The sequence below is a fragment of the Drosophila ananassae genome, chromosome 3R (assembly GCF_017639315.1).
Source record: "Drosophila ananassae strain 14024-0371.13 chromosome 3R, ASM1763931v2, whole genome shotgun sequence".
Classification (NCBI taxonomy): Eukaryota; Metazoa; Arthropoda; class Insecta; order Diptera; family Drosophilidae; genus Drosophila; species Drosophila ananassae.
The window spans coordinates 8,432,942-8,460,267 of NC_057930.1; the positions used below are offsets into that span (position 1 = coordinate 8,432,942).

The window sequence follows — 27,326 nt, forward strand, 5'->3', positions numbered from 1 at the left end:
CAACTACCATCGCTTGAAGGGCAGCTCTGGTTCTGGGACTGGTCGGCGCTGGTCCTCCTCCTGTTACTGTTACGGTTACGGTTGTGCTGTTTATTTTACTACAAAATAAATACAAGCCGCACAGCGGGCGGGCTGCTGTGGGCTGTGGGAGGTTGGCTGTGGAAGTGACAGGGCGGAGGGAAATAAATAATATAAAGTCCAAACTGATAACCAAAGCATCAGCGGGAGCAGCGAGCCGCATCAACAGAGTCGGACGACAGTTGACAGTATGAAATCGAAATCAAATCAAAATAAAAAGGTCAATATGACGGCAGCTCGGACCGAACCAGTAACACCCTAACAATAGGTAGGGGATCATGAAAGTATCCTTTTGGAAGGAAGGCCATATGCGTTCGGTGAGGATGTTCTTTTGAGAAAAGCTCCTCCCACTCCACGTCATGCAAATCCTTTGAAATATGGCTGCGACCATAGGCATTTGTGTCGGAGACAAGCCAGCGGGAGCCTTTTGGCCTTTTCGGGCAGTGCGGCCAACGATAACACGACCTGACAGCCATTAGGAACGGCCTGCAGCGGCGGCGATTCTGACTCTGATTCTGATTGTGTTGGATGCGTGTGATATACGCGCGACGATTTCATTCATGCCCCAACATCGACATCACCGTCAGCATCAGCCATCAGCATCGGCTTCAGAATCAGAGCCATAACCAGAATCGGTAGAAACGTTAGCCTCAGCTGAGGGTTTAGCTTCAGCTTTGTCTCTGCCACTGGCTTCCAGCCACATACGTATTCGGATTCATACACTACGCATTTTGAAAACAGAGAAGATTGCCAACAAAAAAAAGTCACAGCAACTGTCTATGTTATCTGCTGCTAGGGTGACATCATACACTCGACAAAAAATTTTTAAAAATGTAACATAGGTAAATAAAAAAAATTAGATTTAGCATTGACAATAAGAAACTAGAAACTTTTAATACTTCGATAGCTAGTATAATCTAATTTATTCTTCTTTGTAAATACCTATTATGAGCGGGGTGTTTTAAACTTAATTCGTAAGAAGTTTTTTAATTATTATCTAAATATATAAAATATTTTATTTATACATAGGTAATTATAAACTGTTTTTAAAAAGTTTTTCTAAATGATCCAAAGCTATAAATAAAATACATTTTATTCCCTTAACTTTTTTAAATTTTAGCCTTATATATAGTATTTAAGATGGTTCTTGACAAGTTTAAGTACAATCCTGTTTCTCTTGAATAGCATAAACTATTTTCACAGTGTTAAAAATTTTAAAATTTTTAAATATATACAAAATATATTATAATTTTAGCTCGAATGTTTATATTTAGATTTTTAAGCCTATATTTATATCAAATTATATCCGGAAAATTAATTACAAAGCTTAAATTTTAAACCCTATTTCATTTTGAGTAAAGAAACCCATTAAAATAACTATATATTTCCCCCAGTGCACGCTGGGCTTACAGGCTAGGCTTAAGAGTGTGTGTGTGTTGCAGCAAGTGTGTGGGTTGTCGATAGTCGGCGCAGCCCGAGAGCCTGCGAACTGCCAACGAACGGAAAACGAGCGGAGTCAGCATCAGAGCCAGAAGCAGCAGCAGTAGCAGTAGAAGCAGCATCAGAACCAAAAGCAAGACAAGAATCAAACGCCTCATTCGTGTTTGCCGCTTCGTGGGCAACGGACGCATCCTCAGAGCTCAATTGGAGTGACGGGCTTGAGATACGGAAACGCAATCGAGAGCGAACGAGAGCCTGTTGAAGGTGTTTTGGCGGCGCGTTCGAACCGGAAGTAAGGATATATTCACAGTTATTCGACTTGGTTGCCATCCTGTTGCGCCGTCGCACTTCTTTTTGCCTCATCTGCGTGTGTGTGAGTTATTTTAATGGCAGGTTTTCCGGTTTTTGAGTGTGTGTGTGTGTGCTGGGGTGCCTAACGTACCGGAAGTAAGCCTGAAACTCATTAATGTGCTCACTTTTTGCCGTCCAAAGTGCACTGAAATGCAGCAATATGAAGTGGAGAAAATGATTATGTTGCGGAAGCCCAAATGTAGTGGAAAATATGCTGAATTATAGCTGGAAATCTATTCTGAAAATAACCTCAAAACTGTGAAACCCGTGCGCCACATGTTCGATCGCATACGTGTTAAAATCGGCATTAAATTCCGAATCAGTCGCGGACCCCGATAAGATCAGGTCAAAAGTTCAATACTAAACGAGAGCGATTAGTCGTAGTCATTCATCCGATGTCGGGTTTTATAAATAAAGTGTGTGCCAGTGATAAGGAACTGTAGCTCGGCCAATAGCTGAGGAAAACCTCTCATTCGGATTGTTTTTTGATTAATAAATAAAATGCAAAAACAGATCTACTATCAGTTAAATACAAATGTATAAAAATTAATTATGTTTATACGTATACAGTGAAATTGAAAAGAAACTTTGTGCTTCCGGAAATGATTCTTTAAATAATAATTTAAAGAAGGATATTTGTTGAAGATTCTATGATTAACACGATAATGTACTTGAGGAAGAAACTGATGAAATGATTTAATCTTTTACAAAATAATGACATATAGAGAAGTATTGTAATACTGTTTATTAGACAGAAACGTGTCAGTGCTTCTACTGATAACAAGACACTGATTACAGATTTTAAAAGGGAATCAGCCACTTTATCCGTCACACGTCATACAATTTCTCAGCTAAATGAAAAAAATCATCATATTTCATTGATCAGTGATCGAGTCAACCTAAGGCTGATAAAAACACGGAAACCACAAGTTTGTTGAAATATTAGTAGTTATTTCTAATTAACTGCTAAAATTGAAGTAAAATATAGGCATGAACAAATACATTTTTTTTAAGTTGAAATGTGGCATTTGTGTAGAACTAATACACCTTATTCCTTGAAGATCCTTATTGCAACTGTTTTCACACTAAACTCCAAGCCCTCTGCAGTAGTTATTGTTCTTATTTTTTCACCTTATGGTGAATGCTACCTGCTTTCCTGCCAACTTTCGCACACGAGGCTCAAGACCTAGTGTCTTGACAGATTCTGACAGAACAGGTGAAAGGATTATGGCTCCGCCGACACACTCTTCTCATATGTCACCACGACTGTCAGCTGTCCTGGAAGTGCATTAGTGAGAGGGGGCTAAGAAGCGGGTCTCCCTTAACTTCCACACCCACGGTCGGCTGTCCACTTGTTGGTCGCCACTTAGCCCCAAATCGGCCGAAAAATGTCACAAGGACAGTTGACATCCATCTGCCTGGGCAGAGGTGAGCAGGAAAGCTGGTCCTGCATATGTATGGGCCTTAAACAGGCTAAGCCATAAGGATTAGCCAGGACCAGGACGAAGAGCTGTGACAATATCAAGAAAACATACCACTTTCAAGACGTAGAGGGCGGCATGAAACTAAATAAATAGAAGAGGGCAAATACTTACTTAAGGCTTCATTATGACCTGCATAAATCCCATCTGGGCCAAGGCAAAGACACCGTCAAAGCAACACGTGCACTCCGCTTTCAATTAGAACCCATGTAAGAGACGTACTGGGGGAAACCGCCGAAAAGGAGCTTAAATAGAAGGCTTCCGAATTCTAGGAAACTAGTTCCCTCCTCAGTCTCTCGAACCGTCCCTTCCATAATTTTTTTAATTACAAAGCCATAAAAATTAAACGAAGCAAAGTGCGGCGATGTAGGCGACTACGAGGAAGGACTAAGTAGCCAAACGACAGGAGCCACAACAGCCAACCAGGATAAAAAGGTAGCAGCAGGAGCAGGGAACAGGGAACAGGGAGCAAGTGGCGAAACAGCAGGGAAACGGCAACGATTTAAGCCACATAAAACCAACAAACAGTCGAGCTCCAGGCAGCCAGACAAACTGTCGAGGGCGGAGGTGGGTAGAGTGGAAGCATTTAATGCCAACTGCTTGGCAACACCTTCCTTATCCTTCATCCAGGAATTGTGGCCCGGCAACGGGAATGGGAAACGGTAGATGCCTGCACTTGACTGCAACTCGCTCGCCCCCTGCGAAGGCAGGAAAGGAACGGAACGGATCGGAAAGGAGAGGAGTTTTTTTGTTCAACGTTTAAACCAAATTTGCATAATAGTTCTTCTTTTGAGGGAGCAACTGGCATCAAAATCTAAGTGAGCATTGCCAAATTATGCAAATGTTTGCGAACTGAAAGCGAGCGAATTCCGCCCAAACAGCTGCAATGCCAGCCGTACAACGGTGCGTATGCGTATTGATTTGAGCAGTTTGTAAACGAGAATGGAAATGAGTTCGGCTTCCCCACCATAAACAAGTCGTTCTTCTTTAAATTTGCTACTCCTCTCACTTTAAGTGTCTGGATTATTAAGGATATTTAAAGAGGGATATCACTTTCTGAACATAAACTGTTTAAGAGTAGTGACTACTCTTCACAGATTTAATGAAAAAATTCAAGTTTTTCCCCCAATAGTCCTCATAATAAAAATGAAAAGTGTACCACTAGAACAATATCCAATATTCCCTTCCAAATTATTGTCCCTGGGTGGAAACCTACCTTTACCCTCATTTATTATCTGGTTTCTGGCTCTCACCTGCAGCAATTTGACAGGAGCACATACATTAAAAACCCTTTTTTTTACAATTTCCCGCCTCGTTTCAACGCATTTCCCAACCCATCGTTGCTCAATTTCCACTTTTTCACACCTGCCCTTGCCAGTTCTCAGTTTACAGCTGAAAATCACGCCTCTGGCAATTTTAATCTCGTTTATTAGCCATTTTTCAAGTGATACACATAATTTTCAATTTTCCAATTTCTCACCCAGCACACGACCGATTCGATTCTCACCTGCCTGACTGCCTCTGCTCTGCCTGTGCCTCCGCCTCTGCCAGGCTCTGAGCCCACCTTCCTTCCTTCCAGGTCTGCCAGCAACTATTGTCTTTTATCGAACATGAAAAAGTGCATTGCATATTGCATGCACGTCGACAAGGCTGGAGCAGGCAATGGACAAACATGGCGCCCATTTGAAGCCATTAGGGCCAGTTGGACCGGTTGGGAGCAGCAAAAATAAAACGGTGTTGGAAAGCCAACAACAAGGCGCCTACCCCAAGCGGAGCTTGATGGCGCTCAGGTGGCAAGGAACTTCAAAAAAACGAGGAGGTATTTGGGATCTGGAATTCGAACGGGATATACCTTGCACTAGTACATCTAACCATGTACATGGGAAGGTTTATGCTGGTTATACTCTATCAGAATAGAGCTTTCCTTGACTACCCATTGCCCCTGTAAGCTGTGATTACCAGGGTATAAATACTCCCGCTATAACCCTATAGAAGAGACAGGAGAGCAGCGGGGTCTTATTGCCCCCGGAGCCTTTAATTTTTTCCTCCTTTTTCGGAGGGAAACGGCAGCAAACTGCTCTGCTTTTATGCAATGACTGCGTGCTTCCGTTGTCATCGTTTCCTGTTCCTTTGCCGCTTTTGTAGTTGCTGCTTCTGCTCCTGCTCCATAGCCTCGCCTGCTGTTGCATGCCACGCACTCCAAATTTTCGAATAAACGCATTGGAATAGTCCTTGTAATAAAGGAGGAGTAGCATTTTCTTTTTTCCTTTTTTAGAGTCAGCTCCAATTTAGTTTGCAACTCCTCAAGCTCGATGTTTCCTTTCGCTGCATGGGGAAGTTTCTTTTCTACTGTGTTATTAGATTTGCATGCCAGTAGCGACGACAACGATGACGACGACGACGATGAGAATTTCCGCCTCGCAATTCATGTGGAACATATGGGTATGGAAGTGCGTGAGTGGGCGTCTCTGGCCTCCAAACCTCGCCCCATGACCTCTTCCAAAGGTGTGAGTCCTAACCCTTCTTCATGTCGGAAAGTTGTTGCAACAAACGTAATTGCATTTACTTCGGAATTTATGTTAGTGCAAATTTTTAGAGTTTTTTCTCCTCTTCTCTCTAGTTGAAGCAGAAAAAAGGATGATACTGAATATAAAACTAAAATAATATCAAGGATGTATCAGAATTCAAAAGAGACAATTAAAGCATGTTTCGAGTGTATTGTGTTATTTGGAAAATACCATTTTCGATTTTAAATTTCGAGCAGGCAATATTTTTATTATCGAAATCGACTTCTCTGGGTGTGCTTGAGACCTGGTAACAATCTGCTAAAAATTCTTTTCCTGCCCTTTCACCTTAGAGCCTCCCGAGTTCACTTTGCTGCTATTTCTGCTCTCGTTCCAGGGAACTCAACTGCAACTTCACCTTCACTTGAAAATTGCATTTTTACCAAAATGTTTGCCTGGGAAATGTTCTATGAGAGGCGCCCAGGGAGGTGTGAGTGTTTGAGTGTGTGTTTGGGGTGTGTTTGGGGTGTGTGGAGGGCGGTGGTTGGGGGGGGGGGGGGAAATATGAAAACAAATGGCTCCTGAGTTTCTCTGGCTTTAGCCGAGAGAACGTAAGTTTTGTTTGCTCAAAGTAGAAAGGGGAACTTGAATTTATGTGCACTCTGGGCTGTTATGGCTCTTCTTTTGGTGTTTTTTGATTTGGGGTCTTATTGGATGTTGGCCGGTGGATGTGTACCAGGATGTGGCCCAGAATTTGAGACGGCGAAGCCACTGGTACTCTACTGAAGCAGCTCAAAGACTAAGCCAGAAAGTGCAGATGAAATCGTCAAAGAGCGTGCCGCGCAAATCCCATTTCCATTATTATTATTCCGGCAAATCGTTGTCAAATTATATGCTTGTATGCCCGATGTATTCCAGCTCCTCCTATTCGAGAACCGGCTCCGAGCGCCCACTAGTCCAAGCACTCGCGGAAGTTAAGCGGCTTATCGCTTATCAGCTTTGTCTGCTTTGCATGGAAAAATGTCAGTCGGAGACACTGAGAAAAAGAAAGCGACAGCAGATTAAAATTGTTATCAAAAACTATTTTCTCCGCAAGCTTAAAACTTTCTAAAGGCAATCTACATCCGGGATAAAATCCATTTATTAAACAAACAATTTCAAATCAACATCCAATGGTTTGTTTTTGCACCTATGTGTGTCTGACTATGGGTTGGCAGTGGCGTGACCTGTGGGGTCACAGGATACCCGCTGACAGCAGCTCCTGGCTGGGTGTAGTGCATGCAAGTTTGCATTGTCCTGAATTTTCGGTGGCAGTTGGCTTGCTAATCTCGGTGCAACGTGTTTGGGGAAACCCTAATTGATAAGCCCCGACTAAACCTATTTGGGTTTAAAACTTTACACTTAAATTTCAGCCGAAAATGCATCAAAAAGGTGCATTGATCTTCTGAGAATTTAAATTAATCGGGACTTGGCTCGAAAGTCCTGAATAGGGAGTGATAAGTCCTTAAAACAAAAGAAACCCGCCACGAGAAAAGAGCAACGATAAAACATATAGGAAACTGCAATTTGGCCCGATTGGCGTCAGCAGCGTGATTTGCAATCATTATTTACCCGAGCAGCCAGAAGCAAACGCAATTCAATCTGTGACAGCCGCACACAAGGATTCCGACACTTCCCCCCTCCCCAGAGCCTCGGAGCAGGAAGGACGGGAGCAGTAACGGGAGCAGGATACGGCATTGGCCAAAAGGAGCCACCGATGGAAATGAACGAATTGACGGTACACGCCAAGCTGGCTAAATCCGGTGTGGGTGCAACAGCATTAGTGGGTGCGGCACGGCGTGGAGGGCCGGAGCGGAAAGCAGAAGTCGAAGTCGAAGTGCAAAAAAGTGTTAAGTGCTCTCACTGTTTCTTGCAGCAATCATTGTCAGCAAGCAGTCAGGACCGCAATCAGACCACAAGCATTGGTGACAGGGGGACTGAGAGGACAGGATGTTCTCGAATTGGCAGACTTTTCAAAATTATTTTTTAAATATTTTTTAGTTCTAAAAATATTTCAACTTAAGATGATATTGTTACTATCCTACTAAATACTACCAATTAAATTAAAAGCTTTAAAAACTGTAGTCTCTTTAGATCCCCAAAAGGTGAAACTTTTTTACACAAACTAAAAACCACATACAATTCTCTAAAACTTGTGTTTTTTTCTAAACTTTTCGAAGCGCTGACAGAAACTGATTTCAAAACATTCTATTCAAAACCCATGTTTTTCGGCAACTGCAAATCCGACAACACTGGCGCTGTAGATGCCAGTAGATTTATTTTCCGGGGCAAAGTTCAATACAGCAAAGTGCAAGGAACAAAACAAAAAAACACTTTTTGTTTTCCTCCCCGATTTCAGTTTTTTTTTGTTTTTGTGTGTGTAGCAGAGCTGCAGCTCTAAAATCAAATGCAAATGCAAACAACAGTTGGCATCAATCGGAGCTGTCGGGCCACGCCCCCTCGCGCCCTGCCACCCATCCGCCCCACTTTATTGCTAGAATTAATGACGGCAGAGGGTCCTGGGACTACTCCTTGGGTCTTGGTTTTGTGTGTTTTATGTGGAATCAAGTGGAAATTCAATTGATTTGCTTTGGCTTTGCATTTGGCTTGGGCTTCTCACAACTGTGAGATATGGGCGCTGCGGCGAGGTGGCAAGTGGGACGGGAGGGCGTGGTCTTTTATAATAATGGACGGATGAATCTGGCCGGGACGGGATATGTGCGGCTTCAAAGGAAATCGCACTCATTCCTGGCAAAAAATCACTTGAGCGAGAAATCATTTTGCAAATATTACAGAACTACACAAGCGGCACCTCTTTGGCACATTTCCTAAGTTTCTGCCGGTGTCAGCATGTCAAAATGCGAATGTTCATCGGTTAACTGGGTTTGTGCCATCGCTTTGTCCAATCAAATGTAAAATATATTCAATTAAAGCCTCTGTGAAAGTCTGCAATTGATGCTTCTTAATGAAGTCGAACTTAACAGGATTATCCTCAGATACCTCTCACCCTGGGCTTCTGCTTCTCCTTCACAGGTCTCCTCCACATGTAAGCTTGTTTAATCTTGGCCAGAAAAGCGTTGATTACCGAAGGAGCCCAGAATGGGCGCACTAAAGCCACTGGTGGCCAGCTTGCTACTCCTGCTCTTTGGACTTGCTCAGGCAGCGAGACAAAGTAAGTGAATACTTTCTTGTAACTCTTCCAACCAAGCTTGTAAAATATTCTATTTTGTAGATCCCCTTAAGGACCCTAGAATTTGTGGAAGACCGCAATGCGAAGCCCCCACTAATGCAAAGTTCAAGTACGGCGATCTACTGTATAGATACGACTATGCGGTGGCCGTGCGTACAGAGTTCGCCGGATCCGGCGACAACAGCTCGGATCTGCTGCTGAAGGCCAACCTGGAAATCTTCTTCCCCAAGCCCTGCGAGGGCTATCTGCGCATCAACGCGGCCAAGCTCTACGACAAGCTGGATGCGTTTGAAGAAGACTCCGAGGAAAACACTGAGGGCCCCACCTACGACTATTACGACAATCTGGCCAACGATGAGTCTGGCGAGAAGAACAACTTTGAAACTCTGCACCCGAAGAGCGTGAACTTCCACCAAGATCTCAGCAAGAACGTATTGCGCTTTGCCTACTACGACGGCCTCATTAGTGAGGTGTGTCCTTCGGAGGGGGAGGCGCCCTGGGTGCTCAACATCAAGAAGGGCATCTTGTCGGCCTTCCAGAACACCATGATGCGCTTCGACGTGGACTCTAATCGCACCGAGACGGATGTGTCTGGCCAGTGCCAGGTGCAGTACTCCCTAGAAACCTCAGACAGCGTCTATGTGAAGATCCGCAAGACGAAGGATATCAGCTCCTGCCGGCAGCGCTATGCCACCCACTCGGTGCTCCAGACTACGCCGTACACCTTCCGTGATGACAAGACCATTTGGCCAATTCTAAACTCTCAAAGTTATTGTAATGTAAGTAAATCCTAAAAAAAATATATATGACGACCTGCATGCCTAGGCGTGCGCGAGGAAACTCTATATATAGCCGAAGAATTAAAAATTTTCTGTAGGCAACCGATCTAAATGAATGATATACCAATCGAAAGGTATTGTTTCAATTAGATAATTTTTGTCGAAACATATTCCAAAAGTTATTTGGTTTGAGAGAAATTAGGGTGAAAGTAAAAAAAAATTTTATCACTAAAGTGGGGCTGGTGGACACATTTTGGTCCCCAGATAGTATATTTTTATATATTCGCATTCTAGAGCTAAATACGCGTCGATTGGTACCTCAATCGACCCGATCCGACATTTCATTCAGAAGTTATTCGAAAAATTCGATTTTTTCTTCTTCTTCAAAATGAAGCCAGTTTGCGTCGGTTTGTCGGTTTGTCTGTTTGCACTATTTTTATCTTAAAAATCTTGAAAAAAATTGGAAAATGTTTGTTACTATCATATGAGCAACTATTGTTCTACAACTTTTTGAAATACCTTAAGCTTACGTCAAAAAATTAAAAAAACGTTGTTAATGAAAAAATTCATAACTTTATAATTAAGAAAGATATTAAAAAGAGCTTTACACCGTTGAAATGGTTTTTTAAATATCAATTTCATTTTCTTTGAGACCAAACGTCTATATAGTAAAAAAAAAAAAATACACTGAAAATAAACTTTTTTTTTTAGAAAAAAAATTATTTCTCAAAATTTACTCGACTGATCCTATTTTTTTATTGCACGTGTAGATAGCTTTTGAGATGACGCAACTTTTGATATATCGCTCATATCTGGCAAAATCCGTTAACTCAAGATATGGTCCTGTAAGTGCAGCTACCCATTTTGTACAGCCTCCTGTGAAGCTTGCATTTACTTATACATGTGTGTGTATTTGATTGGCAACTTTGCTTTTTGGAGTCTGCTTATATTTGGTCAATACCCTAAAAATATGGAGTATATCTTTTCAGATTTTAGTTTATTTATTTAAAAATAAATTATTTTAAAATAATAATACAAATAAAAAAGGGCTTAAAAAGTAAAACGTAAACATTGACTCAAGTTGGACTCGAACCCAGGCCCTCCGTGTTAAGAACCACGACGCTCTCCACTCGGCCAACCTCGAACTTTGTGGCTTGATGGCAACTTTTGATGTAATTCTGCTTTGTGTTTCAGTGTCTCATGTCTTAATGAGAAGACTCACAAGATTGGTACTTCAACCGACCCGGTCCGACATTTCTTTCAGAAGTTATTCAAGAAATTCGATTTTTACAGTTTTTTCAAAATGAAGCCAGTGGGTCTGTTTGTCTATATTTTTTTCTTTGCAATACTGAATAAAATTGGAGATTTTTGTTAATGTCATATGACTCATATGTATGATATGAGCAATTATTGTTCTACAACTTTTTGAAAAAGCTGTAAAAATCTAATTTCTTGAATAACTTCTGAAAGAAATGTCGGACGGGTCGGTTGAGGTACCAATCTTGAGGTCCCAAAGAAAAACAAGAAAAGAAAGCTAACTTCGGGCGAAGCCGAAGTTGATATACCCTTGCAGTTGTGCCATTTCCGATCGTTCAGTTATATGGCGGCTATTGGATATAGTTGGCCGATCCCTATGAAATTTGGCCAATAAGGTTATTTATTATGATTCCAAAATGGAATCTGTACCAAGTCCCATCTTTCTAACTTAAAAAACACCAAAGTTATGCCAATTCCGATCGTTCTATGACAGCTATAGGATATAGTCGGCCCATCCTTATGAAATTTTGTACAAAAGTTATTTTCAAATATTTCAAAAATAAAATCCAAATAAAAAAGGTCTTAAAAAGTAACACATAAACATTGACTCAACTAGGATTAAAACTCAGGCCCTCCGTGTTAGGAACCACAACGCTCTCCACTCGGCTAATCTCGAACTTTGTTGCTTGATGGCAAATATTGATGTAATTCTGCTTTATGTTTCAGTGTCTCATGTCTTAATGAGAAGAATGCAAAATTTTATGAGTAGAACGCTTTATATGCATATGCCCCCACTGAGCATATAATGCATATAAATAAAACTCTGCTTTACTTAAATTACAGCCACCACCGTTTTGGGCCAAATCATGGATTAAAATCTAAAAAAAAAAACCAGGCAAACCAACTCCGCCAATACTTTTCTAATATTTATTATTTTATATCGCACACCCAAAATAAATTGTTACATTCAACAATTGGTTTAACTAGAAATTTTTTTTTTAATTTTTTATCTTTGCGCATTTATTTTAGATATAATACATGTTTATTATATGATTAATCGGATATGCCATACATTTTTATACCCTTGCAGAGGGTATTATAATTTTGGTCAAAAGTGTGCAACGCAGTGAAGGAGACATCTCCGACCCTATAAAGTATATATATTCTTGATCAGGATCACCTCCTGAGTCGATATGAGCATGTCCGTCTGTCTGTCGGTTTCTACGCAAACTAGTCTCTCACTTTTAGAGCTATCGAGTTGAAACTTTGCACACATCCTTCTTTTCCTTGCAGGTAGTACATAAGTCGGAACGGCCGGGATCGGTCGACTATATCCTATAGCTGCCATATAACTGATTGATCGGAAATGCCATAACTTTGGTGTTTTTTAAGTTAGAGGATTGGGACTTTCCACACATGTTTTATTTGACCAAAATATCTTGTACAAAATAAATTGTACAAAAATATGTACAAAATTTCATAAGGATCGGCCGACTATATCCTATAGCTGTCATAGAACGATCGGCATTGGCATAACTTTGGTGTTTTTTAAGTTAGAAAGATGGGACTTGGTACAGATTACTCTTTGGGCAAAATAATTCAATATGCCAAATTTCATAAGGATCGGCCGACTATATACGATCCGCTATATATTTAATAATATAAGATGCGTGGCGCCACCTAGCGGACTGCAAGGGTATATAAACTTCGGCTCCGCCCGAAGTTAGCTTTCCTTTCTTGTTTTATTAGAAGTTTTGTTGATGGTGAAATTCTCATAAGGATCGGACAACTATATAGGATCCGAAATATATAATAATAATATAAGCTTCTGCTTAACTGCAAGGGTATATCAACTTCGGCTCCGCTTGAAGTTACTTTCCTTTCTTGTTTTTTTTTTTATAATTTATTATATAGTGGAACTCTCATAAGAATAGGCCTCTCATCTGTTAATTTGTTAAAACAATTTGGTTTCCCACAACTGAAACAATTTTGGATTTAAAATACATTTTTGGGCAAATTTTTAAATAAAATTTTTAAACTAACCAAATTCTAAAACCTTTGTAAATTAAAAATACGTATAACTTCAGATCCACTGAAGCTATCGAAAAATTCTTTACGTCTTTGGAAAGGTTTTTAATTATTCCACCTTTTTGAATGTCAAAATCTATAGAGTTAAAAAAAAAAGATTTTTGATGTTTATCCTTACAATTAAAGTATTGCTAACTGTGTGAATCGCCTGTCCAGAGGTTACTTCCATATATATATATATATTCTATATATTATACGTTCTGTTTTAAATAATTGAAGATCAATATATACAAAAAACAACTGATATCATATAAAAAAACCTCTTGACGAGGTAAAGTACCGGTGACGAACCTGCATGCGAAACCCAAAATATCTGATATCAATTTTAGTGACGAAAATATGCTATATAGGTGTACAAAATTGCATATAAAAAATATTCTTGTTCGGCACGTGCAAGAAAAACAAAAAAAAAATCAGTCACGTGCCGAACAAGAATATTTTTTATATGTAGTCGTATATGTAGTTTATATATAGTCGACCGATCCCGGCCGTTCCGACTTATATACTACCTGCAAAGGAAAGAAGGGTGTGTGCAAAGTTTCAACTCGATAGCTTTATAACTGAGAGACTAGTTTGCGTAGAAACCGACAGACAGACAGACGGACAGACGGACAGACGGACATGCTCATATCAACTCAGGAGGTGATCCTGATCAAGAATATATATACTTTATAGGGTCGGAGATGTCTCCTTCACTGCGTTGCACACTTTTGACCAAAATTATAATACCCTCTGCAAGGGTATAAAAAGAGGTTTTAAGACCTCTGAGGAACTTCAGTTTTTTATTGAGAAAGCTCTTGTAATTTAAAATAATTTATGTTTATAATCTATTCCAGTTGACAATTGACAACAATGTTTACCGCGAAATCAGTTGCCTGGAGACGCATCTGCTGGTTCCATTCTCCAATGCCAGCTCCGGGGCACTGACCACCAGTCGCAGCCGCCTGGAACTTAAGGGCGAGGAGTCCTACAGTAGCAACGAGTTCTTAGAGCAAAGTAAGTAAACTGTACTTGGAATCTCCTTGGAATCTTTCTAACCAGATATGTATTTATTCATTCGGCAGATTCCGAGCTGGTCGATGGCCGTGCCACACTGATCTTCGATCATACGCCCGCCGTGAAGCCGACACACGGAGAAATTAAGGCTGCCCGGGAGTTGCTGGTGGAGATGTGCGCCGTCGGCTTCCCAAACATCAAAAGGGAGTTCATCGATGTGTTCACAAACTTCCTGCAGACTGCCAAGAGCCTCGACTACAAGACCTTGTCCACGCTGCTGCAGAGATCAGCTAGTACCTGTACCCAAGGAAGGTTAGTATTATTACGTTTTTGTTTTATTTTAATTTTTAAATAATATGCCTTAATTAATAGGAACCATTTGCTGGAGTCCTTGCCCTACATCGGAAGCACTGCCTCCTACAAGGTGATGCGGGATGAAATAGTTAGTAGCAAGGTGACGAAGGAGATGGCCCACAGCTGGATGACCTCGTTGTCCTTTATAACGAGGCCGGACGAGGAAACCGTGGAGACTTTCTACTCGATCCTGGACTTTGCTAAAAACAAACTGGATCCGGAGTACACTCTGGGAGCCACCGCGGTGGTGCACAGCTTCTGCAAACACCACGAGAACTGCGAGGAGAACCTGCGAGTGCAGCAGATCATCAATCTGCTAGAGACCGAGTTTTTGAGTTTGTACAATCTGTTCAGAGGAGACCGTCGCCACCGAGACCGTATGGTGGTTTTGCTCAAGGGATTGGGCAACGTGGGCGTGCTGTCACCCCAGTTCGTCGAACACCTGGAGTGGGTCATCCGTGATGACGAGGCTCCGGTGGATATCCGCCTGCAGGCCATTCTGGCCTTCCGCCGCGTGGACTGCTCCCGATATCGAAATATCTTCCTGGAAAACTATGCCAACTACACCTTGAACTCGGAGCTGCGAATCTACAGCTACTTGCAGGCCATGAGGTGTCCGGATTACATATCCATTAGAGCCATTAAATCCGTCCTGGAGCAGGAGCAAATCAACCAGGTGGGCTCCTTTGTGTGGTCTCATCTCACCAATCTAGCCAAGTCCAACTCCCCGGTCCGCATCGAAGCGCAGGGTCTCCTGCTCAATGACGACCTGTCGGAGCGCTTCAAGATGGACATTCGCAAGTATTCCCGCAACTACGAGCACAGCTTGTTCTTCGACGAGTACAATTTCGGAACCACCGCGGATGCGAACGTCATTTTTGGGACCGATTCCTACTTGCCGCGAATCGCCAGTTTGAACTTCACGGCTGATCTCTTCGGCCAGTCTGTGAACTTCTTTGAGTTCACCGCCCGCGCAGAGGGCCTGGAGGAGATGGTATCCAACGCCTTTGGGCCTAAGGGACCCTTGAACGGGGAGCTGTTGCGCAAGAAGCTCTCCTTCCTGAATCGCTGGCTGGGAAGCGAGAGTGCCGAGGAGGATGACACGCTCGAGAACTTGCTGAGTCTGGATAACCTGCGCTTGAAGCGAAAGGCCCAGCAGTCGACGGCCGCCCTTGAACCGGAGGAGGAGACCGAATATGATTACGAAGAGGAGCATAGTGAGCCCAAGCGTCCCAAGCGAGATGTCAGCTCCAGTCGCAAGCAGGAAATCGATCGCAGCGTGGACAGTCTTGGCTACAAGCTCAAGTACGATTACAACAACCCGCGGGCCCAGTTTGGGCTCCGGATATTTGGAAATGATCTTCGCTATTACAACATGGAGTCTTTGGCGGAGGTGATGGCACTGACCGCCTACTTCCATCCCCTAAAGCAAGCCCAGAAGGTACTCTCCGGCAAGAAATTCACGTACACTAAGTCTCAAGTGTTTTTGGACGCCTCCTACACTGTGCCATTGGCTGTGGGTGTTCCCCTGGCCATTCATGCCTTTGGAGCATCGTCCGTTGACCTGCGTGTTAGCGGAAATGTGGACATGACAGATCCGCCCACCGACTGGCACTTCGATGTGCAGGGCAGGTTCAAGCCCTCCGTCTCCGTGGACGTGATCACCACCATGCAGACTGACCTTTTCTGGGACCAGTCGGGCATCAAGGTGAAAAGCAATCTGTACTCGAACTCCGAGGTGGAGGCCAAGTTGAAGGTTCGAGGCCGAAACTTGGTTTCGTTCTCCTTTAACCTGCCCCAGGATCAGAACGAAATCTTCAGTGTGCGATCCGAGCTGCTGGTTCAGAAGAGTGAGGAGCAGGTGCCCCAGGCGGGCATCGCCAAACGAAGTGCCAACTCCACCTGCACCTGGCCGGTTCTCGACCGCGCTATTGGCCTGCAGTGGTGCTCCCACTACAGCGTCCCCGATCTGAGCAATGCCACCGAGATATATCCGAGCTTGCTGCTTGCCGGACCATTAAACTTCAGCGTCATCCTCAAGAAATCGGATCTTAGCGCCAAGAAGTACGTGTTTGAGTACAAGTGGGACCAGGAGGAGCAGGACAACCAATTTTCGCTGGTGTTCACCACACCCGGCTCCAAAGTTCCCAGAATTCTGGTGGCCAACGTGACCAAGGTACCAGACGCCTTCAACGCATCCGTGGCATTCGTCAACGGACCTACTCGTGTGTCGGCCGGATGCAGCTATGATGGAAATCCGGACTTTAGGCGCCTGGACGTCTATCTGGATACGAACGGTAACCGATCGCTGGACCTGGGAACGGAGCTGCGCCGGCAACAGGACTTTACCGCCTGGATCTACAGTCCTCGAATGCTGTTGGCTATCAATGGAGTCAACATTACCGGACTGGCTGGCACCGTGAAGGTCAACGAGAAGAATGGCATCAAGCAGCACGACGTGGATCTGTCCTTTGAGACCAAGAAGCTCCAGGCCATAATCAAGGGTAACATTGTGCAAAGCGAGATTACAACCTCTACGAATATGACCGTGAAATACAGGGTAGGTTTATTTTCCACATATATTATATCTATCGCCTTTATATTTATGTTCCCCACTTTTCTCCTTTAGTTCCAATCGAACAAGATCGAGGAGATCAACTTTGCCGGCAAGCTGGTGAACAACGGGGACCAATCCAAGACCGAATACCGAGGAAACATGAAGCTCCAGACATCAGCGTATCCAAAGCTGAACTTCGCCTCGGATGCCTCGTGGTTGAGTTTGCAGGGCCACACCGAGGGAATGATTACCTACAACAATGCACCGGACTACGTGAATCCAAACTACACCAGTCTCCTGCGAATGGTCTTTGCCCGTTCCCAGTCCGAGGACCCCATCTGGGAGGGTTCCCGCACTCGAGCCAGTCTGGAACTCAAACTTCCCAGGTCAAAGATCGACTACCGCGTCATGGTCAAGTAAGTAAGATTGGATTTGCGAGGAATACTGTTTCAAAACATATATTTTTCAGGCACGAGGAGCGTAGCAAGAACGGATCTGAGCACAACGTAATCGTGGGTCTGAAGTATGCTCCTGACAAGGAAATCACCGGCCTCTTCTCCGTCCATCTGCCGCGAAGAACCCTCTTTGCAGTCGACGCCTATATGAACGTCACAGTGCCGGACTTCAATTCTTGTACAGTCAGCGTTAAGGTCAACGAAAAAGCCACCAAGGACTACATTGTATGTCTCCCTTATATATGTCCCTGCTCCAAACCTACTAACTGGTTGTACTCATAGGTCTTCATCAATGGCTCGTGGTTTACGGGTCACTCTGTTGCCGTTAAGGCCAATTACAAGGACCGCAGTTCCCGTGTTCAGGCCCTGCATCACCTTAAGATGATTGTGGAGAGCCCCTCGTTTAACACCACCTCCTTGAACATCGTCTACCGTCGCAACCAGTTGATCATTTTCTACGATCTGCAAGCCAAATACGGCAAGGACCCCTACGGCCTAACAATTCAGTATGCCTCCAACGCCCACAACCGCAACTCCAACGCAGAGGTGAGGTTAAAGGTCAAAGAACGGGACTACTGGATCAATGCCAAGCTATTGGCCGAACAGCCCAAGCTCCTGCAGTTCGAAGTGCACATAGACAAGTAAGTTGAACGCAAAATACAATAGTAATAGTGTTAATTGTTTAAACTTTCCAGGATTCGCGACGTGCACATCAAAGTGGGCCTCTTAAACGTGGATAAGCGTAAGGAGCTCTCTTTGGAGCTGAAGTGGGATGCCAACCGTGATCCCAGCCAGAGATTGGGACTTCTGGCCGAGTACAATAACCCGGGAACGAAGCACTACGACGCCAATGTCATGGTCACCTACCCGGAGCGCACCATCAACTTTGGCTTCAACACCTTTACCGGAGGCCCGAAGTACTTCGGCAAGGCACACGCGTCCTGGAGCATCACTGAGATAATCGAGTTCGAGTACGAGGCGGGTATCATTCCCGGAAAAACACTCCACAATTGGGTCAAGGCCGAGCTGCGAACGCCGTTCGACGGGTGGCGTACGAACAGTCTGGATGCCGGAGTATACAACCTGAACAACCTGATCCTCGTCAACTCGACGCTATTCTGGGCCAACGACCAGCGACTGCAGGTGGGCTACAAGAGCGACCACGACATCAATGATCAGTTGGTTAGCTTCGACGTGCGTTTCGGCATCAACAGTACCATTCGGGACATTCCCACGATCAATGTCAAGGTTGTGCACTGGCAGGATGTCAAGAAGGTGGACACGGAACTGTATCTGGGGTACAGCGGCCAGAACGAAACATACAACACGTACAGTGTGGACTCTAGCTGGGAGATTGAGAAGACTCAGCACTACCACAACGTCTCCGGCCTGGTGCATCTGGTTAGTCCTTTCAAGGACTACGAAAAGGGTGGCCTAGTGGCCCGCTTCTCGCTCAGCGATAAGCAGGCGGTGGTCGGAGCGGCTTCCCTCAACTTTGACGTCCGTGAATTCACACTGGTTATGGATGGCTATGTGAAGAAGTTTACGGACAACATGCTCACCATTAACATTACGACGCCGCTGGAGAAGTTCCCCACCATCAATGCTCGTTTCGGACTCAACGAAAAGAAACGCCACGCGGTGGCCGAAATCAGAGCCCCGACGGCAGCTCTGGGAGTAGAGGCTCTGGCCGACATCCGGAGCCTTCTGGACTTTGACGTCAAGCTGAGTGTGGCCACTCCCATTGAGAGCTTCCAACAGGCGGCGCTGTTTGGCCTAGTCAATCCGGAGCGCGTGGACCTGCGGGGATTGTGGAACAACGCCACCCTGGGATTCACGGGCGTGTGGCACATGCAAAATATCACGGACTTCGAGTACTCCTACCATGTTTTCACTCCCCTGGCTGGCTTTGAGGAGAACGGCTTCATTGCTCAGCTACTGAAGCGGGAAGAGTTCGTCTTCCAGCTGCACGGCAAGCTGTCCAACTACCGGCTGGGAGTGAAGATCAATGGCAAGCCCAAGTCGGACCTTGTGAACCAACTCGGCAGCAACAAAATGGCGCTGGAGGTGCTCTACGATCCCGACTTCAAGCCTATAAATGTGGACACGAACTACAAGCCGGACGCGGATGAAGAATACTTCTCCTACTACACCGACTTCCAGGTTGACACTCTGGCATGGCCCACCATTGTGGGCAAGGTGGACATCCAGGAGATTATCGACTTCTACCTGGTCGTGGGCCACATTAATTTGCCCCAGGGTAAGGTGGAGTTCAAGGATCGACTGCACTACCCGGACTACATAAACGTCCACAATCTGTTGACTGTCTCCACGCCCTTCCCCGTTGCCAAGGACTTCAAGGCCATTGTGGAGTACCACGTCGACTTGAACTTTAACTCCTTCTACGACAGGATTAAGTTTGCCCTGAACAATGATCAGAATGAACTCAAGGAGCTGGGCTTTGAACTCAACTACACCAAGCTGCAGGACAATGTGAAGCCCAAGGCGCATCATGTCCAGCTGAAGTTGATCACGCCGTACGAACTGCTCCACGAGATTGATATTCACGGCCGGCTGGAGCTGGATGACAACGCCTACAAAGGAAACATCACTTCGATTACGGCCCACACCCATCTGTCAATGGCTGCCTCTGTGGAGGTTTGTGTTTATCCAGAATGCATTTATTTTTTATTCTAATAACACTTTTACTTGTCGCAGAATGAGGACAACTTCCTGGAGACCTCTGTGGGAATACTGCTGGAGACTGACGTGATTCCGCACTATGCCTGCCAAGTCTACTTCAAGAAGGACTTTGCCGCCTTGGACAAGGCCGTCGATATCCGCTTTGAAGTGACTGACAATGGCACTGTGAACCAGGTAAGGATATGGTTTATACGAAGATCTCTAGAAAAATCCTAACTCCCTTTCCCAACTAGCTCCACATACTGACAGACTGGCACACAGGTCCGGCATACATCGTGAATGCAAATGGCAAGATCAGCACTACAATGCTGCCTCTTCGACAGGCCTCCTCCTCTGTGCTGGTCACTGGAGGTCAGACACCGCAGCTCAGCTTCGATGTAAACTTCCACAGCCAGGATGGCAAGGTCATTGCTTACGGAACCAGGGCCAACAAGAAGAAGGACGTGTTCAATATCGAGGTGTGGACTCCGATAAAGAACTTCCGCAACATCTCCATGCACGGAACCATGACCAGGAACACCCGTGACGCTGAACGCTATGATATATCTGGATTCCTGTACAGAAATATGGCTACCTACGGCATCACAGGCGCCGTGCGGATGTCCGATACATTGCCCATTGATGCCACCCTGAGGGTTCAACCCAAGGCCGGTGGAAGGGATGGTGTGATCGAGTTGAATATTCACGAGGCGGGGCCTAAGAAGATCCGGTTCTCATTTAGCGCCATTGAGGACGGCAAGATGTGCCAGATTTCCGGCGGTTACAGCGTCAGTGAGAGCAATGGAGCCATGGACTTCTCGGTTCTTGTGGAGAGCACGGAGCCGGAAATCTCCCGAATCAACTTCTACGGCAGCTTAAAGCCTGGCGAACAGAATTCATTGATAGGTGACCTCAACTTGGAGACTCCATGGAAGGACCTGGGCATCGATTCGGTGCATCTGCACTCGGATGTGGGTATCGGAAGCAGCGGCGGAAAAATGTTGGGCGAGTACAAGATTGGCAAGTACGTGGGACGCGGCAAATGCCTGTGGTCTTGGATCCTGGCGGAGGACCTGCAGCTGGTGCTTGAAAGCTACCTGGAGAGGCCTCAAGCACAACCCAGAATCGTGCATGCCAGTGCCAAATACCTGAATCCGGGACAGAAGTTCGATCAGCTCCAGACTGGAGGTCGCCTGAGCGTCGATTCCAAGTGGAACCTCGACGTCAACGGCAGTCTCCACTTCTTGTCCAAAGAAGACTTCTATTTCGATGTTGTCGTCGAGCTGCCACTGCCCGTGGGGGATCGCCATCAGCTGAAGGGCAGCTACCAGGGTAATGTGATCACCCAACAGTTCATCGCTCCCAACTTCACAATCGAGGCCAGTTATCTGGCTGCCAAGGCCCAAAACAAGCTCCTCTCTCACATATCTTACCACAACGTGTCCAACGATCTGGAGGGATTGGCTCACGTGGAGTGGGGAAAAACACAGAACCTTTCCATTGTGGTGGGAAACTTTGCCTTGCGGAAGAAGGCTGAAGCCCGAAGGGAGTTCTCTGCCAGGATGATCACGCCCAAGTTCGAGGGGGAGAACACCTTTGTCCTGACCGGACACTATGACAAGGAGAACGCGGACTACCATAATCTTGTGTGTGCTCTGGACTACCCCGAAAGTCGGCGCATCACCGATCTGGATGTTTCCTTCAATGCCCTGAACAACATGAAAGGAAACTTCAACAGCTCCACGCCATTCCTAAATGTTAGCTGGTTCAAGACTGAATTCGAACTCACCACGAAGAAGTAAGTTTGAGTTTAAAAGCCTGAGACTGTTTAAATAATAATTCCTTCGTACTTTAGTGGCAAGAGCTATCGCTACTGCCGTGGGTTCTGGCCCCATGACACCGCCTACTTTAAGCTGAAGAGCACCTACGACAGCGACAGTACAGACACGAACCACAACCTCAATGGAAACGTGGAGGTGGATGTGCCTTTGTCCACTCGCCATCGGGCGGATATCGCTTACGGTCTGCAAAAGCGAAACAAGCAGGACACCGGCAATGTCAAGGTGGTGTACAATGAGCAGCAGGTGCTGGACGGAAAGTACAAGCGCGTCGAGCAGTTCAAAGACCCCATCTACAAGGAGACCACGGACATTACTCTGGAGAACGATCAGAAGCCACTTGGTATACACTACGTAAGCACCAGGGATTCGAGCGACCCCTCCGGCACTCAGGACGTGAAACACATCGAGGTCTATGAGCTTCGGAACACCCAGAACTTTAACCTGACGGGCGAACTGCATACCCGGTCGACCATCAAGGCACAGGACTTCAAGGTGGTGGCCATCCATCCCAACCGTGCTGTGGTGCTGACCACCAAGTACGAGGACGTGAGTCCCCAAGTGGTCAGGCAGCATACCAAGCTGGAGCTGTCGGAGACTGCCTGGATTGGCTACAACCTGGAGCTGGGCAACTTTACCAAGGTAGGGCTATTGATATTTAAATCTTCAATATTTTGTTAATTAATGAATCATCATCTTCCTCAACAAGGCTGGCAACGAGTCGCAGAGCTTTGTTTTGGAGATCTTCTACCCGAAGCGGAATCTGTCCTCCTCAGGCCAGTACTACATGACCGACGACCACTTTAACTCGGATCTGTCCTTCCAATGGAATGGTGGTGACTACGAACTGCAGCCCAAGACGGTCCACAGCAATCTGCAGTGGACGACGGAACCACTGCGAAAGGGGGATCGGGAGCACCGCACCTTCGCCTTGACAGTGGCGCATCCGATGCTGGAAAAGGACATAAACTGCAAGGCAACATACTACCGCGGCTTGCAGGATCTGTTGCGGACACACCTTTCCATCAACTACTCTGAAGACCCCGACCAGCTAATCGAACTGGGGGTGAAGTTGAGAGACCGCTACAGCGAATTCGGCCACACCAACTACACCTTCGAGGTGTTTGGCAAGCACCAGGCCTCCGAGCTGGACGTGCAACTGAACGGAACGCTGGCAGCTAGGAACTCCTTCTACAAGACGGAGTCAACGGCACACTACAAGCGCGAAATGTTCCCGGATCGCTACGGAAAGTTCCTGGCAATGCTGGACATCAACAAGAGGGAGCTGGAGTACGAGCGACAGTCGCCGTTCCACGCTGTGCGTCTGCATCTGCTGCCCACGATTAGGCATCCCGTTTACGGACTGAACGCCACCATTTGGGATACCCCGAACACGAACCACACGGGCTACGTCTATGTGGATCTGGCGGAGCGCTTCGCCCGAATGGACTTCAACCTCACCGAGGACGCCAGTCAAAACCTGCAGATGGTGGGCTACGTACCGGACACCCGCAGCGGTTACCTGGACGTGTGGCGCAACTACGATGAAATCCGTGTTGTAGATATTAGCTCCTACCTGAAGATGAACCACTCCAGGCTCATAACGGGCCGCTTCCACTGGCGTCCGGCCATCAAGCAGGAGCTCCGTGACAAGATCACTTCCTTGGGCAACTCCGTGTACAGCTCCTTCTCTGAGGGCATCGACTTCTGGATCAAGTCGATCTACACCGAAACCACTGAGTCGATGAGCGTCGTGTGGGGCAACGTCAAGAAGTACAATGAAGAGTTCATCGACGACATAGGCCAACTGAGCGTCCTGGAGGAGGATCTAAACGACTTGAGACTGTTTGTGAATCAGTCGTACGAGGCCAACGACTTCTACATCAAAAACGTGGTGAACTTCACTCTCACCATCCTAGACGAGCTGGCCATTAGGGACCACATCGAGTCGCTGCCTAAGATCTTCTCGGAACTGTGGCAAGCAATGGGCGACTCCGGCAAAGCTCTGCGCGAGAGCATCGTCTGGCTGATCGATACCATCAAGTCTACTTACAACAATCTGCTGGACGCGGTGAGCCGCTTCTTCCACGGTGAGAGCCTTGCCTACATATCCGGCCTGCTGGAGAAGGGCATCACCAAGTACGACAGTTTCGTCAAGGAGCTGCACATCAAGTTCATCAAGTACATTGAAAATCTCTGGCACAAGACCTGGAGGGTGGTGGAGAACCACTGGAAGAGCGTGCTGAAGAAGTTCGAGCCACACCTCTTCAAGATGATCAGTTTCATTGAGACCAACGCCTGGAATCTCAGCAAGGAGGTGTTCGACTTCATCTACAAACGCACCAACGAGCTGGCCGAGTCCCCGTACTTCAACAAGGTGTCCAGTTTCACGGCGGACGCAGAGCGGCTGTACCGCGACGTCAAGTCCAATGATGCCATCACCAATATTAAGAAATACTCAACTTTGGCCTGGAACTTTGTGAAGGAGAAGTACTTCAAGCTGGTGCCCTTCGGCGCCGAGCTGAACGAGGTGCTCACCGAAATCTGGCAGGAAATCAAGGAGCTGGAGAAGATTGAACAAGTGCAGATTGTGGTGCAAAAGTACTACGAAGTCCTGGCGAAGGTCGAGTGGGTGTCCGAGGAGTTGCAGCTGGAGCACCGCCTGCACCAGGTCTATCATCTTCTGAGCAATAAATTCCGCAACTACGCCATGAACGCTCTGGAAACAGCCGACATGTACCGCGAGGCCAAGACCAAGTTCATTTTCGATCCAGAAGTGGGCATCATCGATCTGGAGCAGAAGCTGCCCATGTCCTGGCATGCCTTCAACGAGACACCCAAGTTCGAGGAGATTCCCGAGTACCAGGTCCTCGCCAAGGCGCAGAGCTTCTTCAGCGAGACAAACTCCTCCATTGTCATGAAGCTGTACAACATGAGAGCCCACCTGGATCCCAAAACATGGCTGCCACCCTACTACTGTAAGTTTATGAAATCTGCAAAGGATCGTCCTTTCTCACTACGTTTCTCTTGCAGCTCGTGCCCTCCTGATCGACTCCCGCCACTACATGACCTTCGACCAGCGCTACGTGGGCCTGAACCTTAACTTCGAGGAGTTTGGCAGTGGACGCTCCAGTCCCCAGTGCAGCTATCTTTTGGCCCACGATTTCTTCAAGCGCAATTTCACCTTGATCTTGGAGCCAGCGGTGGGTGTTTCTTGAAAGTTAAAAAATATATTTTCAAAATGATAATTTTCTTTACTTTTCAGACCAAATCCCTGGCTGGCCAAGGACTTACCCGCAAGTTGAGCTTCATAGCCAATGGACAGCTTATTGAAATAGATTTGGAAACAGATGTAAGAAGCTCTTGAATATTTTTAATTTCAATTATAAAATTTCAAATCGTTCTCCAGCATATAAGCTTCAATGGCAATCCCCAACCCATCCTGCCACTCAAGCTGGGAGCTGTGGAGATCCATCGTGATCTGGATGTCCTCTCCATTACCTCGGACACACAATTCAGTCTGCATTGCAACGTTCAGTTCGATCTATGCTGGTTCGAGGTCAGCGGCTGGTACTTTGCCAGAACCGCCGGTCTCCTGGGAACCCTGAACAACGAGCCCTCCGACGAGTACACCATGTCCAACAGTTTGATTGCCAACGAAACCCAGGCGTTCACGGACTCGTGGAGCCTGAAGCAGTGTCGCCAAACACAGCTGGCCAAGAAGCAGGAGATCAGCAAGGATGTCAGTGACACTTGCACCAGCTTCTTCCGCACCGGCATATTGGCCTCCTGCAGCGCTGTCCTTGATCCCACGCCATTCTACGAGATGTGTCTGGACCTTGGCATGAAGTCGCCACCCATCCGCCAAGGACATCCGGCCGTAAAGGGAGCTTGTGCCGCTGCCTTGGCTTACATCGAGGCGTGTACGGCTTTGAAGGTGCCCATGAGGGTGCCGTCGCAGTGTGTGTTGTAAGTGGGAATTCATTGCATAAGTAGCTATCCTAGACTCATAACCTAATCCTTATTATTTAGCTGCCAGCTGGCCAATTCCTCATATGTATCAGAGGGCACTTTCATTGAGCTCACTGGCGATGCTGTGCCCAAGAGCAGCGATGTGGTCTTCATTGTGGAGGCCAAGGAATGCAATGCCAATCTCAGCACATCGAAGAGCATCATGACTGTGGTCAGCAGCATTGAGGAGCAACTTCAAGCCGCCAAGCTCACCAACAACAGGTGGGTGTTTCTTGTTAAAAATATGTCACAATATCCTTTAACACCTTCCTTTTTGTGTTCTCCAGATACGCTGTCCTGGCCTTTGGTGGAGTGGCTCCCTACGACAGGCCGAGGAGCATTATTTACCAACACAACGAGTTCACCTCCAAGCCGGAACAGCTGGCGGATTACTTTGCGCACATCAACACCGGAAATGGCAGCAGCAGCGACATCCTGATGGCCATTTCGGCGGCTGCCAAACTAAACTTCCGTCCTGGCGTTTCTAAGACCTTTGTCCTACTCTCCTGCAGCAAGTGCGCGGCCAGGGACATGCGCTTCGACTACACTTCCATCCTGCAGTACATGCTGGAGGAGGGTATCCGGCTGCACATCCTGGCTGACACCGTTTTCGACTTTGAGCGGGAGCACAAGCTGCGTCACTTCTTCGGCTTGGATCGCAACATGATTTACTCGAAGCGGTTTCCCGAAGGCGATGTGACGACCCGCCTCCAAACGCACATACCCAAGAGCAATCTGGGCATTTGCACTCCGCTGGCCGTGGAGACGGAGGGATCTGTGTTCAGTGCCCGCAAGCTGCAGCCGGACCGCAAGAATCCCATCAAGCGCTTCGCCACCATCTTCGCCAAGCGCGTGGCTCAGACTGCCACGCCCATCGCCAGTCAGACGTGCGAGTGCTCCGCCCACAACACGGGTGTCTCCTACATGGCCTGCTCACCGCAAGCTCTACAGGAGGAGAAGGGCGATGGAATAGATGACTATGTGAGTACTGATTGGGATTACTTCTTTACTTTTATTAATAATCGGTTTTTTTTTAAAGGACACCTTCCACGACTGGGACTGGGATGAAGAGCCGTAAGCCGCGGAGGAAGGATGGATTGGCGATTAGCTCTTAAAACTCCAAACTTAGTTAGCTAGTTCAGTTATGTCCCTGCAGAATTTAAGATTTTCTAATGCATAATCAGCAGATATGTTTTTGTAAAAATAAACGACCATGTAAAGCCAAA

General features: G+C 46.2%; 1 protein-coding gene across 2 annotated transcripts; it reads left to right on the forward strand.

Moving 5' to 3' along the window:
* The first annotated feature begins 1,579 nt into the window (after positions 1–1,579).
* On the forward strand, positions 1,580–27,326 carry LOC6505437. Of its 2 annotated transcripts, none has more exons than XM_001964868.4 (20): positions 1,580–1,891; positions 8,927–9,065; positions 9,126–9,862; positions 14,044–14,203; positions 14,272–14,515; positions 14,576–17,117; positions 17,187–17,530; positions 17,584–17,794; positions 17,852–18,210; positions 18,265–20,227; positions 20,288–20,446; positions 20,506–22,049; positions 22,107–22,731; positions 22,799–25,067; positions 25,123–25,292; positions 25,355–25,441; positions 25,499–26,058; positions 26,122–26,322; positions 26,388–27,081; positions 27,140–27,326. In XM_001964868.4, exons 2-20 carry the CDS (start codon positions 8,993–8,995, stop codon positions 27,176–27,178), a joined length of 12,981 nt encoding a protein of 4,326 aa, XP_001964904.1. In that variant the 5' UTR covers positions 1,580–1,891; positions 8,927–8,992; the 3' UTR covers positions 27,179–27,326. The 2 variants fall into 2 exon arrangements, with proteins under 2 accessions (XP_001964904.1, XP_014760498.1); XM_014905012.3 differs by having other exon boundaries at positions 1,580–1,810.